Below are 15,882 nucleotides of genomic sequence, written 5' to 3' on the forward strand. Positions count from 1 at the left end.
ACACTTCATGCACCTATCCTCCACCCCATTATTCTCCCACTTCACTTAGTTTTTCTGCCATAACACTTTTTCCATTCACCTGAACTACTCTAATGGCATTTAAATGCTTCACTGGTTTCAGTGCCTTTCCTGAAAACTCACGCACGACTTATGAATTTTCTGAGAAGTCATATGCCACTTGTGAATTAATAGGTGATATTTGAGCAAACTGAATAACCACATCCTCAGCTTTCATTATATATAGATAACAGGTTCATCTAGTCACTGTTCAGAACTGATTGCAATGATGAAATATCAAGTTGTGTTCAGCGCTGGGACGGTTATTTTCTATTTGGCAGCATGTTGTAAGTATACTGATCATTGAACACAACCCATAGACCCACTTCTAAGGACACTACAACTCATGTTCTTAGTATTGTTTATTATTGCTGGTTTCTTTTCTGTATGTGCAGTTTGTCTTCCACTATAGTTATTTGTCAGTATTTGCATGTTTTTTTTTCATTATTCTATTGTACCTCTTTGTTCTACTGTGAATGCCTGCAAGAAAAAGAATCTCGAGATAGTATATGGTGACATACATGCATTTCGAGATAAATTTACTTTGAAAATTTGCAGATTATGTAATTTTAGCTGGTATATATTAATAGGAGTTTTTCATGTGTGTGTATTTCTATGATGACTTTGCTGCCACAAGGTACACCCAAGGATATGAGAGGAAACAAAACTAAATTGAAGTCAGCCACATTAAAAGCCTGAGGTTACCTAGAAAACTTGGTTTAGTAGAAGCAAGCGGATTAAAAATGTTTCCACTCAAGCAACAACAACTAAACTTTGCCTGTGAGGATGTAAACAGCCACTGTTGAAAAAAACACACATGAAATCTCAGCTAGAGTTTGCCAGAAGGCATGTGGGAAACTCTGAAGGCAGCTGGAAGAAATTCTATGGTCTGATGAAACCAAAAATGAGCTTTTTGACCATCAGACTGAGTACTATGTTTGGCGTAAGCCAAACACTACACATCATCAAAAACAGACCATCCCTACCATGAAGCATGGTGGGAGTTGCATCATGCTGTGGGGATGCTCTCACTGCAGCAGGCCCTGGAAGACTTATGAAGGTAAAGGGTAAAATGAATACAGCAAAATACAGGGAAATTTTGGAGGAAAACCTGATGCAGTCTGCAAGAAAACTGCAACTCAGGAGAAGATTCATTTTCCAGCAAGACAATGACCCCTAGCATAAAGCCAAAGCTGCACAGGATTGGCTTAAAAACAACAATGGTAATGTCCTGGAGTGGCCAATTCAGAGTCCAGACCTCAACCCAATTGAGAATTTGTGGTTGGACTTGAAAAGGGTTGTTCACTCACAATCCCCATGCAATCTGACAGAGCTTGAGCAGTTTTGTAAAGAAGAATGGGGGGAAATTGTAGTGTCCAGATGTGCAAAGCTGACAGAGACCTGTCCACACAGACTCAAGGCTGTAATTGCTGCTGCCAAAAGTACATCTACTAAATACTGACTTGAAAGGGGTGAATACTTATGCAATTATTTTGTACTTTATATTTGTAATTAATTTAGATCACTTTAACAGGAAGGAGTCTTTTTCTGTCAATTGGTGTCAGAAAAGCCAAATTAAATCCATCGTAATTCATTGCTGTGAAGAATAAAACATGAAAACTTTCAAATGGGGGGATGTGTTGGTTGAATACTTTTTATAGGCACTCTATGTACAAGGATACACGTTGCATTGAAAGGACAGCCAGGTAGACAGAGAGAGTGTGGTGTGGCTCCATTGGTAAAAAATGAAATCAAATCATTAGAAAGAGGTGACATGGGGTCAGAAGCTGTTGAATACTTGTGGCTAGAGCTAAGGAACTGCAAGGGTAGAAATACCTTGATGGGAGTTGTATACAGACCTCCACACAGTGGTAAAGATGTGGTCTACAATTAAGACCATAAGATACAGGAGCAGAAGTTGGTCATTCGGCCCATCGAGTCTGCGCCGCCATTCAATCATGGGCTGATCCAATTCTTCCAGTCATCCCCACTCCCCTGCCTTCTCCCTATATCCTTTGATTCCCTGGCTAATCAAGAACCTATCTATCTCTGCCTTAAATGCACCCAATGATTTGGCCTCCACAGCTGCTTGTGGCAACAAATTCCACAGATTTACCATCCTCTCACTAAAGTAACTTCTCTGCATCTCTGTTCTAAATGGACATCCTTCAAACCTGAAGTCGTGCCCTCTTGTCCTAGACTCCCCTACCATGGGAAATAACTTTGTCATATCTAATCTGTTCAGGCCGTTTAACATTTGGAATGTTTCTAAGAGATCCTCCCTCATTCTCCTGAACTCCAGGGAATACAGTCCAAGAGCTGCCAAACTTTCCTCATATGGTAACCCTTTCATTCCTGAACAGTAGATAGAAAATGCATGTCAAAGGACAATGTTATGATAGTCATGCGATTCGATATGCAGGGATATGATTGCGGAAATCAGGTTTGGTGTTGGATCCCAAGAGGAGGAATTTCTGGAATGCCTACAAGATGGCATTTTAGAGCAGCTTATAGTTAAGCCCTCTAGGATTGGGTGTTGTGCAATGAACTGGAATTGATTGTCGATCTTAAGGTAAAAGAACCATTAGGGAGAAGTGATCATACTATGATAGAATTCACTCTGCAATTTGAGGAGGAGAGGCTAAAGTCAGATGTACCAGTATTACAGGAGTAAAGACAGATATGGGGCATGAGAGAGGAGCCTCCTAAATAGATTCGAATGGCAGAGATGACAGCAGAGCATCAATGACTCGAATTTCTGGGAGCAATTCGGAAGGCACAGGATATATACATCACAAAGAGGAAAAAGTATTCCTGCTGAAAGGTCTTGGCTCGAAACATCGACTGTGCTTTTTTCCATAGATGTTGCCTGGCCTGCTGAGTTCCTTTAGTATTTTGTGTGTGTTGCTTTGATTTCCAGCATCTGCAGATTTTCTCTTGTTTGTGAAAAGTATTCTAAAGGCAGGATGACACAACCGTGGCTGACAAAGGCAGCCAAAGCCAAAAAGAGAGTGAAAATTAATAGGAAGTTAGAGCATTGGGAAGCTTTTAAAAACCAACAGAAGGCAGCTTAAAAAGTCAGAAAGAAGGAAAAGATGGAATACAAAGCTAAGGAATTAAAGAGGATCCAAAGAATTTCCTCAGATGTATAAAGTGTAAAAGAGAGGTGAGAGTAGATATTGGACTGCTGAAAAATGATGCTGGAGAGGTAGTAATGGGGACAAGGAAAATGTGGATGAACTGGGTAAGCATTTTGCATCTGTCTTTATTCTGGAAGTCACTTGCAGTATGCTGCAAGTTCACAATTGTCAAGGTGAAGAAGTGGGTGAGGTTGTCATTACTACGGAGAAGGTTCTTGGGAAACTGAAAAGCCTGAAGATAGATAGGTCACTTAGACCAGGGTTCTGAAAGAGGTGGCAGAAGAGTCTGTGAAGGCATTAGAAAAGATCTTTCAAGAATCAATTCATTCTGGCATGGCTCCAGAGGACTGGAAAATTGCAAATGTCTCTCCACTCTTCAAGAAGGGAGAGAGGAAGAAGGAAGGAAATTATTGGCCAGTTAGTCTGACCATAGTGGTCGGGAAGACGTTGGAGTTGATTGTTAAGGATGTGGTTTCAGGGTACTTGGAGGCACCTGATAAAATAAGCCATAGTCAGAATGGTTTCTTCAAGGGAAAATCTTGCCTGATCAATCTGTTGGAATTCTCTGAAGAAATAACAAGCAGGACAGACAAAGGAGAATCAGTTGATGTTGTGTACTTGGATTTTCAGAAGGCCTTTGAGCCCATGGTTACAAGGCCGTGGTATTAAAGGAAACATTCTAGCATGGATAAAGCGGTGGCTGATTGGCAGGAGGCAAAGAGTGGAATAAAGGAGCCATTTCTGGTTGCCTGCCGGTGACTAGTGGTGTTCCACAGAGGTCTGTGTTAGGACCAATTCTTCTTTCCTTATATGTCAATGATTTGGATGAAAGAATTGATGACTTTCTAGCCAAGTTTACAGACAATATGAAGTTAGGTGGAGGGGCAAGTAGTTTTGAGAAAGTAGAGAAGCTACCGAAGGACTTAGACAGATTAGGAGAATGGGCAAAGAAGTGGCAGATGGAATATAGTGTCAGAGAGTGTATAGTCATGTACTTTGGTAGAAGAAATAAAAGGGTAGACTATTTTCTAAATGGAGAGAAAATTCAAAGATCTAAAGTGCAACGGAACTTGGGGGTCCTAAAGGTTAATTTGCAGGTTAAGTTGATGACGAGGAAGACAAATGCGATATTAGAATTCATTTTGAGAGGACTAGAATATAAAAGTAAGGATGCATTGTGAGGCTTGATAAAGCACTGGTGAGGTCTCATTTGGAGTACTGAGGCCCTTTAACTAAGAAAGGATGTGCCAACATCGTAGAGACCTCATAGGAGGTTCACAATAATGCTTCTGGGATTGAAAGTCTTGTCATATGTGGAGCGTTTGATGGCTCTGGGCTTCTACTCACTGGAACTCAGAAGAATGAGGGGTAACCTGAAAGGCCTCAGTGGAGTGGATGTGGAGAGGATGCTTCCTGTGGTGGGGGAATCTATAACCAAAGGACACAGCTTCAAAATAGAGGGGTGTCCTTTTAGAACAGAGATGAGGAGGGATTTCTTTAACCCGAGAGTGATGAATCTGTGGAATTCATTGCCATAGGCGGTTGCAGAGGCCAAGTCATTAGGTATATTTAAGGAAGAAATTGAGAGACTTTTGATTGGTCAGGGCATTAAGAGCTAAAGGGAGAAGGCAGGAGATTGGGGCTGAGAAGGAAAATGGATCGGCCATGATGAAATGGCAGAGCAGACTCGATGGGCCAGATAGCCTAATTTTGTTCCTATGTCTTATGTCTCTGTTCTACTGTGAATGCCCACAAGAAAATCAATCTCCAAACAGTATATGGTGATTTATACATACTTGGATAATAAATTTACTTTGAACTTTGCAATTGACTGAAAAGATTCATCAGATCCTGAAGAAATATTGTATGTTGTAAAGATTAAGCCATGCCTCAATGTTGACTGAATTTTTCCATGTGTAATGCATAAAGGAATTTCTATGGATGCTATTTACATGACCTTCCATGAAGGTATTAGATATTTTACCAAAGGAAATTACTGTCTCATTATTATTGTAATCAAATTATATTTCCCACTGCTGACTGTAATGAGCTTTTATGTTCTCCCCGTGACTGCATGTGTTTCCTCCGGGTACTCTGGTTTCCTCCCACAGTCCAAAGACATACTGGTTGGTAGGGTAATTGGTCATTGTAAATTGTCCAGGTACTAGGCTAGGTGTTACACATTTGCCTTTCCACACAAGGACAGAGGTTGTGCTGCACATGAGCCACCCAAATGTACCACTATTTCATAAACACATCATTGAAGCAGCCCAAAACTTTGAGAATGCCTGCGTTTTAAGGGCAAAACAAGAGGGTGTTAGAAGAATTATCTTCGTCCACCCAGGATTTGCCTTCGTTTGCAATGGTTTATCTCTTCCCCAAATACCACAATGGTTCATCTAAAGGTCAGTGTCAAATTAGAACAAGATCACTCTCTAGAGAATCAGAATCAGAATGATGTTTATAATCACTAATAAATCATGAAATTTGTTGTTTGTGGCAACAGTACAGTCATCATCTTCGTTATCTGCTGTGTTGAATTGAATTGACTTTATTACTTGCATCCTTCATATACATGAGGAGTAAAAATCTTTACGTTATGTCTCCATCTGAATGTGCAATGTGTAATTATAGTAATTTATAAATATTATGCACAACAGGATCGTCAATATAACATAGAAACACAGATGGGTCACCATGCCTTCATCAGTCTGATGGCCTGATGGAAGAAGCTGTCCCAGAGCCTTTTGGTCCTGGCTTTTATGCTGTGGTACCGTTTCCCAGATGGTAGCAACTAGAACAGTTTGTGGTTGGGGTGACACTGGTCCCCAGTGATTCTTCAGGCCCTTTTTACACACCTGTCTTTGTAAATGCCCTGAAGAGTGGGAAGATCACATCTACAGATGCACTGGGCTGTTTGCACCACTAGTTATACTTTATACTTTATTGTCACCAAACAATTGGTACTAGAACGTACAATCATCACAGTGATATTTGATTCTGCATTTCACACTCCCTGGATTACAAATATTAAATATTAAAAATATTAAAAATAGTTAAAATTAGTAAATATTAAAAATTTAAATTATAAATCATAAATAGAAAATATAAAAATGGGAAGTAAGGTAGTGCAAAAAAACCAAGAGGCAGGTCCGGATATTTGGAGGGTGCGGCCCAGATCCGGGTCAGGATCCATTCAGCAGTCTTATCACAGTTGGAAAGAAGCTGTTCCCAACTCTGGCCGTACGAGTCTTCAAGCTCCCGAACCTTCTCCTGGAGGGAAGAGGGACGAAAAGTGTGTTGGCTGGGTAGGTGGTGTCCTTGATTATCCTGGCAGCACTGCTCCAACAGCGTGCAGTGTAAAGTGAGTCCACGGATGGAAGATTGGTTTGTGTGATGTGCTGCGCCGTGTTCACGATCTTCTGCAGCTTCTTTCGGTCTTGGACAGGACAACTTCCATACCAGGTTGTGATGCACCCTAGAAGAATGTTTTCTACGGTGCGTCTATAAAAATTAGTGAGAGTTTTAGGGGACAGGCCAAATTTCTTTAGTTTTCTCAGGAAGTAAAGGCACTGGTGGGCCTTCTTGGCAGTGAACTCTGCTTGGTTGGACCAAGTCAGGTCATTTGTGATATTGACCCCGAGGAACTTAAAGCTTTTGACCTGTTCCACATGTGCACCACCAACGTAAATTGGGTCGTGCGGTCCGCTACTCCTTCTGAAGTCAACAACCAATTCCTTCATCTTGCTGACGTTGAGGGATAGGTTATTGTATTCACACCATGCCACCAGGTTCTTAATTTCCTCTGTACTCAAACTCATTATTACTCAAGATACAGCCTACAATTGTTGTGTCTACAATCTACAGATGCACTGGGCTGCTTGCACCACTCTGCAGAGTCCTGCGATTGAGGGAAGTACAGTTCCCATACTAGGCAGTGATGCAGCCAGTCAGGATGCTCCCAATTGTGCCTCTATAGAAAGTTCTTAGAATCTGGGGGGGCCATACCAAACTTCTTCAACCATCTGAGGTGAAGGGGCGCTGCTGTTCCTTTTTCACCACACAGCTGGTATGTTCAGACCACGGGAGATCCTCGGTGATGTTTATGCCGAGGAATTTAAAGCTGTTCACCCTCTCAATCCCAGATCCATTGATGTCAATAGGAGTTAGCCTGTCTCCATTCCTGCAGTAGTCCACCACCTACTCCTTTGTTTTTGTGACATTGAGGGAGAGGTTGTTTTCTTCACACCACTGTGTCAGGGTGATGACTTTTTCTCTGTAGGCTGCCTCATTATTATTTGAGATTAGGCCAATCAGTGTAGTGTTGTCAGCAAATTCAGTTAGCAGATTGCAGCTGTGGGTTGCGACACAGTCATGGGTATACAGGGAGTAAAGGAGGGGGCTTAGTACACAACCCTGAGGAGCACCTGTGTTGAGGGTCAGAGGGGCAGAGGTGAGGGAGCCCACTCTTACCACCTGTCAGCAATCTGACAGGAAGTCCAGGATCCAGCTACACAAGGCAGGGTGAAGGCCGAGGTCCCTGACCTTCTTGTCAAGCCTGGAAGGAATTACGATGTTGAATTTTGGACTGTAGTCCAAGGACAGCGTTCTCACATAAGCATCCCTCTTCTCCAGATGTGTAAGGACGATGTGTAGAGCAGTGGCTATTGTGTCATCTGTCGATCGGTTGTGTTGGTAGGTGAATTGTAGCGGGTCCAGTGTGGGTGGCAGCATGCTGCAGATGTAGTCCTTGACCAGCCCCTCAAAGCATTTGCTTTTTACTGAGGTGAGTGCGACAGGACGCCAGTCATTCAGACATGTTACCTTGGTCTTTTTAGGTACAAGGACAATGGTGGACATTTTGAAGCAGGAGGGCACTCTACACCGGGAGAGGGAGAGATCAAAAATGTCAGTAAACACACCTGCCAGTTGTGTCGCGCACATCCTAAGTACTCGCTCTGGGATGACATTGGCAATTATGGTTATTTACTATGTTTGTTTTTGACAATTTTTTCTACAGAAGTGCTTTGCTATTGCCTTCTTTCGGGCAGTGTCTTTACAGGATGGGTGACCCCAGACATTATCTGCCTGACATCAGTGGTCGCTTAACCAGAACTCCTGATATGCACCAGCTGTTCATACAGCCATCCCCCACCCATGACCCTAATCAGGGGGTGCTACACCTTTCCCAAGGATGACATGCAGGCTAGCGGAGGAAGGAAGCACCTTACACCTCCTTCGGTAGACTCATATCTCCACCCCACCACCCACAGCAGTATAGTACAAGACAAAAAATTACTATCAGTTACAATCAAAAATATACAAATGAATATTGCGAAAGAGGAATGGCAAGGTGGTTTCATGGGTTTGTGGACTATTCAGAAATCTGATGGCAGAGGGGAAGGCAATGTTCTTGAATTGTTGAGTGTGATGCTGCCCGCATTGCAATTACTGCCAGACATCTGCAACTGGAGCATAAGAGCTACTTCCTAAGGCCAGATTTCCATTTCTAATTCAGCCGTTCCACAGTGATGTGGTCTGGTTCCAAATCAAAGCCACAGGTTGAACTTCTGGACTTCAGAGACCACCAAGCTCTTCAACCTTTTAGTGTTTTTAATCATGTAAAATACACTTCATCTCTGTTACTATCCTTTCTGTCTTTGAGCCTTGCCTCACAGGCATTAACCTCTGTTTGCTTTAAAAGATGATTGCTCAGAAATCATTGGGGGCAAAGAAGTGGGAAATCATTCCAAACCATACATGGCATCAATCCAGATGAAAAGACAGCATATATGTGGAGGAGTGTTGATAAAGCCAAACTGGATTCTGACTGCAGCACATTGCAATCTGTAAGTTATAATTATTGTATATAACAAGATATCTTAATAATTTACTGATGTAACTTAAGTTCCTGCAGTCTCTGATGATGTGTGGGTTTTTATCATCTTCTATCAGACAATCCTTTATTGGCATTTCTCAGTTTTCTAATTGGCTCCAGCATTTACACAGTTAATCTCCATCTCCTATATAATTAGAGTAGCTAACATCTCTACTGACACACTACAGCCAAGTGTAAAAGGAGCTAGAGCATGCTGAGGAGAACACCAATTTCACTAACTGATTTCTGAATCCAAGTGGTGAGGAATTCTACCATGATACCTTTGGATCACTGACACCTATATTTCATTTTACTATAGTCTTCTCCCCTCTTCCAGAAAACTGTTAGTATCTTAGACGTCATGCAAACCAAAACCACACTCACTCACCCTTGGGCAGAGGCTGTCTTTCCCTGGAACACTGTGGTCTGTTCCTTTGAGAATCTATTTTACTTCATCACAAGCAATCGCAGACACAAGAGGCTGCAGAAGCTGGAATATGGAGCAACACACAAAATGCTGGAGAAACCTAGCAGGTCAGGCAGCATCTGCAGCTGAGGGAAATTGACAGTCAGCATTTCTGGTCAAATCCCTTCATCTGGACTAATCTAGAGTGAGTCCAGATGAGGAGTCTCAAACCTAACCATCAACTGTTCATTTCCCGCTACGGATGCAGACTGACCTGTGGAGTTCCTCCAGCTTTTTGTGTGTCACACAAGCGCTTACTGTTTCAATGTGTGCTGGCAATATCAGAACCCAAGTGCAGAGGAAAGACAGAACTCTGATGTAGAGATGGTAGCGAGACATTTATTCATAATAGTTCCAAAAGAACATAAGTGGCTTGGCCGTGCGACACCGCGAGAAGTAACACTCTCAAAGCGAGGACCCTGTGATTAGCGCTAATCGAGCATCTATTTAAATAATAGAAGCACACGGAATCTTGAAAAGCTTGAACAGAAGGCACCAGGAGACCACATTACAAAGATCCAGTAACTCAAGAAAAACACAAGAAACTAAACAACTAACGACTGTTGTTAAACAACAACTAACTAAATCAGGTATTCTAAAAACCTCGGAACCCAATGCTCAGGCCCAAGCAATTAATTACAGGGAACTCCCCCCTCCACCCCCCATGTTTGGTATCTAATGGTCCAGAGAGACCTGAAAACTCAAGAGGAGGCATGGGGAGCTCAGGAGGAACCCAGACAGACTGAGAGACCCAGGAACCCTGAAAGACCAAGAGACAAGGGGATCTCGAGTGGGGCCCCGCGAGAGAGGCTAACGAGTCCTCGAGAGGGGGAGAACGTTGAGAAAACCTTGGGAACATTGAAAACACCCTGGGAAACATTGAAATGTCCTTGGTAAACCTTGAAACGTCCTTAGGAAACCTTTACAAGCTTGACAACCTTGAATGCTTGGGCCAGGACATTTAGACTCGGAAAAAGCCTTGATACCCAAAAAACTTGAGAACCTGAAAAGTTGAGACCTAGAAAGCATGAAACTCGAAACCTAGGGAAGGATCTTAGAAGGAGGTTGATTACAGTGTTTTATTTTTCCAAAATTTACACTATTACATTCAATGCTGATTTGTTGAATTGAACAATTTTTATTGATAAGCTTGCTTGAATTGCAATGCAGAACTGAGTCACAGGACCACAAAGTTGGTACTTATGATTTGAAAATCTCAGCATGGACACTGGAGAAACTAAGAAAAATAGCCTAGAGAAGCTCAGAGCGTAGACTCAGAACACAGACGTGATATGCCGTGTGTGCAGTTTTGGTCCCCTAATCTGAGGAAATACATCCTTGCCATAGAGGGAGTACAAAGAAGGTTCACCAGATTGATTCCTGGGATGGCAGGACTTTCATATGATGAAAGACTGGATCAACTAGGCTTATACTCACTGGAATTTGGAAGATTGAGGGGGGATCTTATTGAAATATATAAAGTTCTAAAGGGATTGGACAGGCTAGATGCAGGAAGATTGTTCCAGATGTTGGGGAAGTCCAGAACGAGGGGCCACAGTTTAAGGATAAAGGGGAAGTCTTTTAGGATTGAGATGAGGAAAAACTTCTTCACACAGAGAGTGGTGAATCTGTGGAATTCTCTGCCACAGGAAACAGTTGAGGCCAGTTCATTGGCTATATTGAAGAGGGAGTTAGATATGGCCCTTGTGGCGAAAGGGATCAGGGGGTATGGAGAGAAGGCAGGTACAGGGTTCTGAGTTGGATGATCAGCCATGATCATACGGAATGGTGGTGTAGGCTCAAAGGGCCGAATGGCCTACTCCTGCACCTATTTTCTATGTTTCTATGTTTCTACGCCCTGAAGGCAGCTTCGTCACCAACCAAAATGTCAAAATGCCACTGTTTAACCTCTGCTGGGCCCATAACAGCTGTGTTCAAGTATATTAATGAAGGTATGGGGCTCTTACTTGCCTGTGACATTACCACAAGCAAGTTTTTTCATTGTACCTGTATCTGATTGCACTTGTTTACGTGACAATAAAATCAATTAAACGTCTATAAAGTAGGTAATTTCTCCCACACACTTAATACTTCTGGTAAATGAAGGAATGAGAAGAAAATTAGGAAATAACTAGACGCCCTATGCAATATTTGTGCATTCTTTTCTTCCGTCAGTTACTCAAATGGTTGGGAATGAATATAGCAGAGAGAATCCAGGGGTCACGCTGTCTTGTGCATGAATTTACAACTGATCATAACATGAAGCCAAGGTCTCCAACCTCAGTCCCTTGTTAAGCTTTTCCTGCTGGAACGGCAAGCAAAATGCACACTGTCCCAGTACACCCTCACTACTCCTGTGTCCATGTTATAGTGGACTGGAATTCCGAGTCACATGAAGTTTAGGATTGCATTCCGTGGTCATAAACAAAAATCAATTGTGTTTTACTTTAGAAACAAGCTTTATGCGTTTATAATTGTAATCACTTGGAATTCTCTTGAAAGCCTCCAAATTTTCACATATTTTAAAGTGGATGATATAATAAACTGCTTGCATCTTAATTCATACTCTCCACATTAAAAAAATTGTCTTATTTAGTTTTTTTAAAAACAGGCAAGTCCAAGTGGTTCTTGGAATTGATTCACTGAGAAGTAATGAAATCTCGCAGCAAGTATTGAATGTGAAGCGTAAAATTCCACATGAGTGTTTTGACGTTAAAAGCAAAGAAAATGACATCATGTTGCTCCAAGTAAGTGATTGATTATTTTGTAGTAATGCACGTTGTACTGTAACACAAAGGGAGCAATCTATCTAAATTCAGGTGCCTAAATGTTAAACCCTAATAACCTGCTGTCCGACCACAGGGAAATCCCATGGTTGAAGAACTGGTTCACCAGATAATGTTTGCTGTTTCCCCGTACCCATTCAGATGAGCCCCGGTTCCTGCATTCTCTTCTGACTCCTTGGAGCTCCAGTTCCTATACTTCCTACCATCTAACTAAGGCCTTGTCCCATGCCCTCCTCCAACTCATCATGACCCTGGGTTTTGTTTTTCTTCTTCTTCCTCTTCTTTTTCTTCTTCTCCTTTTCTTCTTCTCCTTTTCTTCTTTTCTTCTTTTTCTTCATCATCTTTTTCTTCTTCGCCTTCTTTTTCTTCTCCTTTTCTTTTCTTCTTCTTTTTCCTCTTCCCTTTCCTTTTTCTTCTTCATCTTTTTTTTCTCCTTTTCTTTCTTCTTCTTTCCCTTCCTCCTTTTCTTATTTTTCAACTTTTTTTCTTCCACTTCTTTTTCCTTTTCTTCTCCTTCGGAGGCAAACAGCTATAAGGCGCATAACTGTCACCTTCTGAACGGGAGTGTGACTCAGGATATCTAAACAGGGATCTAGGAATAATGGTGCATAGTTCCCTGAAGGTGGAATCTCATCTGGATAGGGTGGTGAAGAAACTTTTGGTATGCTGGCCTTCGAGTATGATAATGGTTTGCATTCTGACTTCCACAATTTCTCCAGCAAACAGGGGGGTTACTATCATAATGGGATTTCTGAGAAGGTGTAATAAAATATCTTATCAAGTTTTTCCACCTGAACTCCCTCCATTTCTGTGAACTGGAACACTTCCATTGATACCTCCATATTATTGTCCAGTCTTCCTCAGATATTATTATCCCTCCTTCCTTCTGCCATTTTGTTTTACTGTATGAAGTCGAATGTGTTTTAAGATTTGACAAACCCTTATACACGCTTGAAGTTATTCTACTACCATTGTCTGAATTATATGCTTTTCTAAATAGCTCTATCAGACACGTACTTATAACCATATAAACCATATAACAATTACAGCACGGAAACAGGCCATCTCAGCCCTTCTAGTCCGTGCTGAATGCTTACTCTCACCTAGTCCCATCTATCTGCTCTCAGCCCATAACCCTCCATTCCTTTTCTGTCCATATACCTATCCAATTTTTTTTTAAATGACAAAATCGAACCTGCCTCCACAACTTCTACTGGAAGCTCGTTCCCCACAGCTACCATTCTCTGAGTAAAGAAGTTCCCCCTCATGTTACCCCTAAACTTTTGCCCTTTAACTCTCAGCTTATGTCCTCTTGTTTGAATCTCCCCTACTCTCAATGGAAAAAGCCTATCCACGTCAACTCTATCTATCCCCCTCATAATTTTAAATACCTCTACCAAGTCCCCCCTCAGCCTTCTATGCTCCAAAGAATAAAGACCTAACTTGTTCAACCTTTCTCTGTAACTTAGGTGCTGAAACCCAGGTAACATTCCAGTAAATCTCCTCTGTACTCTCTCTATTTTGTTGACATCTTTCCTATAATTCGGTGACCAGAACTATACACGATACTCCAAATTTGGCCTCACCAATGCCTTGTACAATTTTAACATTACATCCCAACTCCGAAACTCAATGCTCCTATACTCAATTCGACTTCATACATTAAAACAAAATGGCAGAAGGAAGGAGGGATAATAATATCTGAGGAAGACTGGACAATAATATGGAGGTATCAATGGAAGTGTTCCAGTTCACAGAAATGGAGGGAGTTCAGGTGGAAAAACTTGATAAGATATTTTATTACACCTTCTCAGAAATCCCATTATGATAGTAACCCCCCTGTTTGCTGGAGAAATTGTGGAAATCAGAATGCAAACCATTATCATACTCGAAGGCCAGCATACCAAAAGTTTCTTCACCACCCTATCCAGATGAGATTCCACCTTCAGGGAACTATGCACCATTATTCCTAGATCCCTCTGTTCTACTGCATTCCTTAATGCCCTACCATTTACCATGAATGTCCTATTTTGTTTAGTCCTACCAAAATGTAGCACCTCACACTTATCAGTATTAAACTCCATCTGCCATCTTTCATCCCACTCTTCTAACTGGCCTAAATCGCTCTACAAGCTTTGAAAACCTACTTCATTATCCACAACTCCACCTATTTTAGTATCATCTGCATACTTACTAATCTAATTTACCACCCCATCATCCAGATCATTAATGTATATGACAAACAACATTGGAAGAGGCCCAGTACAGATCCCTGAGGCACACCACTAGTCACTGGCCTCAAACCTGACAAGCAGTTATCCATCACTACTCTCTGGCATCTCCCATCCAGCCACTGCTGAATCCATTTTACTACTTCAATATTAATACCTAACGATTGAACCTTCCTAACTAACCTCCGAGTGGAACTTCGTCAAAGGCCTTACTGAAGTCCATATAGACAACATCCATCACTTTACCCTCATCAATTTTCCTAGTAACCTCTTCAAAAAATTCAACAAGATTTGTCAAACATGATCTTCCACGTACAAATCCATGTTGACTGTTCCTAATCAGACCCTGTCTATCCAGATAATTATATATACCAACTCTAAGAATACTTTCCATTAATTTACCCACCATTGACGTCAAACTTACAAGCCGATAATTGCTAGGTTTACTCTTAGTACCCTTTTTAAACAATGGAACCACATGAGCAATACGCCAATCCTCCAGCACCATCCCCCTTTCTAAAGTCATTTGAAATATTTCTGTCAGAGCCCTTGCTATTTCTACACTAACTTCCTTCAAAGTCCTAGGGAATACCCTGTCAGGACCCAGAGCCTTATCCACTTTTATATTCCTTAAAAGTGCCAGTACTTCCTCTTCTTTAATCATCATAGTTTCCATAACTACCCTACTTGTTTCCCTTACTTTACACAATTCAATATCCTTCTCCTTAGTGAATACCAAAGAAAAGAAATTGTTCAAAATCTCCTCCCATCTCTTTTCGCTACGCACATAGCCGTCCACTCTGATTCTCTAAGGGACCAATTTTATCCCTCACTATCGTTTTGCTATTAATATAACTGTAGAAACCCTTTGGATTTATTTCCGTCTTACTTGCCAAAGCAACCTCATATCTTCTTTTAGCTTTTCTAATCTCTTTCTTAAGATTCTTTTTACCTTCTTTATATTCCTCGAGCACCTCATTTACTCCATGCTTCCTCTATTTACTGTAGATCTCTCTCTTTTTCCAAACCACGTTTCCAATCCCTTGAAAACCATTGGCTCTCTTATACTTCTAGCCTTTCCTTTCAACCTAACAGGAACATAAAGATTCTGTACCCTCAAAATTTCACCTTTAAATGACCTCCATTTCTCTATTACATCCTTCCCATAAAACAAATTGTCCCAATCCACTCCTTCTTTCTTTTCTTTTTCAATCTTTTTATTAGTTTCACAAAATATAAACATGACAAAAGAGTAATAAAAAGTTATTGGGAATACATTGTTATAGTTAACGTGAGTAATTATAAAACTAAAAAATTAATTGAC

At 41.3% G+C, this 15,882-nt stretch overlaps 1 protein-coding gene across 1 annotated transcript in view; it reads left to right on the forward strand.

The window, feature by feature from the left end:
* The first annotated feature begins 287 nt into the window (after positions 1 to 287).
* The window catches only part of LOC134343337 (granzyme K-like), a 42,453-nt gene continuing 26,858 nt past the window's right edge, over positions 288 to 15,882 (forward strand). The window contains exons 1-3 of the mRNA XM_063042021.1: positions 288 to 344; positions 8,902 to 9,046; positions 12,138 to 12,288. Of these exons, the coding sequence (XP_062898091.1) occupies positions 8,958 to 9,046; positions 12,138 to 12,288 (240 nt within the window). The 5' untranslated portion in view covers positions 288 to 344; positions 8,902 to 8,957. The remainder of the gene's footprint in view (positions 345 to 8,901; positions 9,047 to 12,137; positions 12,289 to 15,882) is intronic.

Source organism: Mobula hypostoma, chromosome 3, assembly GCF_963921235.1.
Source record: "Mobula hypostoma chromosome 3, sMobHyp1.1, whole genome shotgun sequence".
Classification (NCBI taxonomy): Eukaryota; Metazoa; Chordata; class Chondrichthyes; order Myliobatiformes; family Myliobatidae; genus Mobula; species Mobula hypostoma.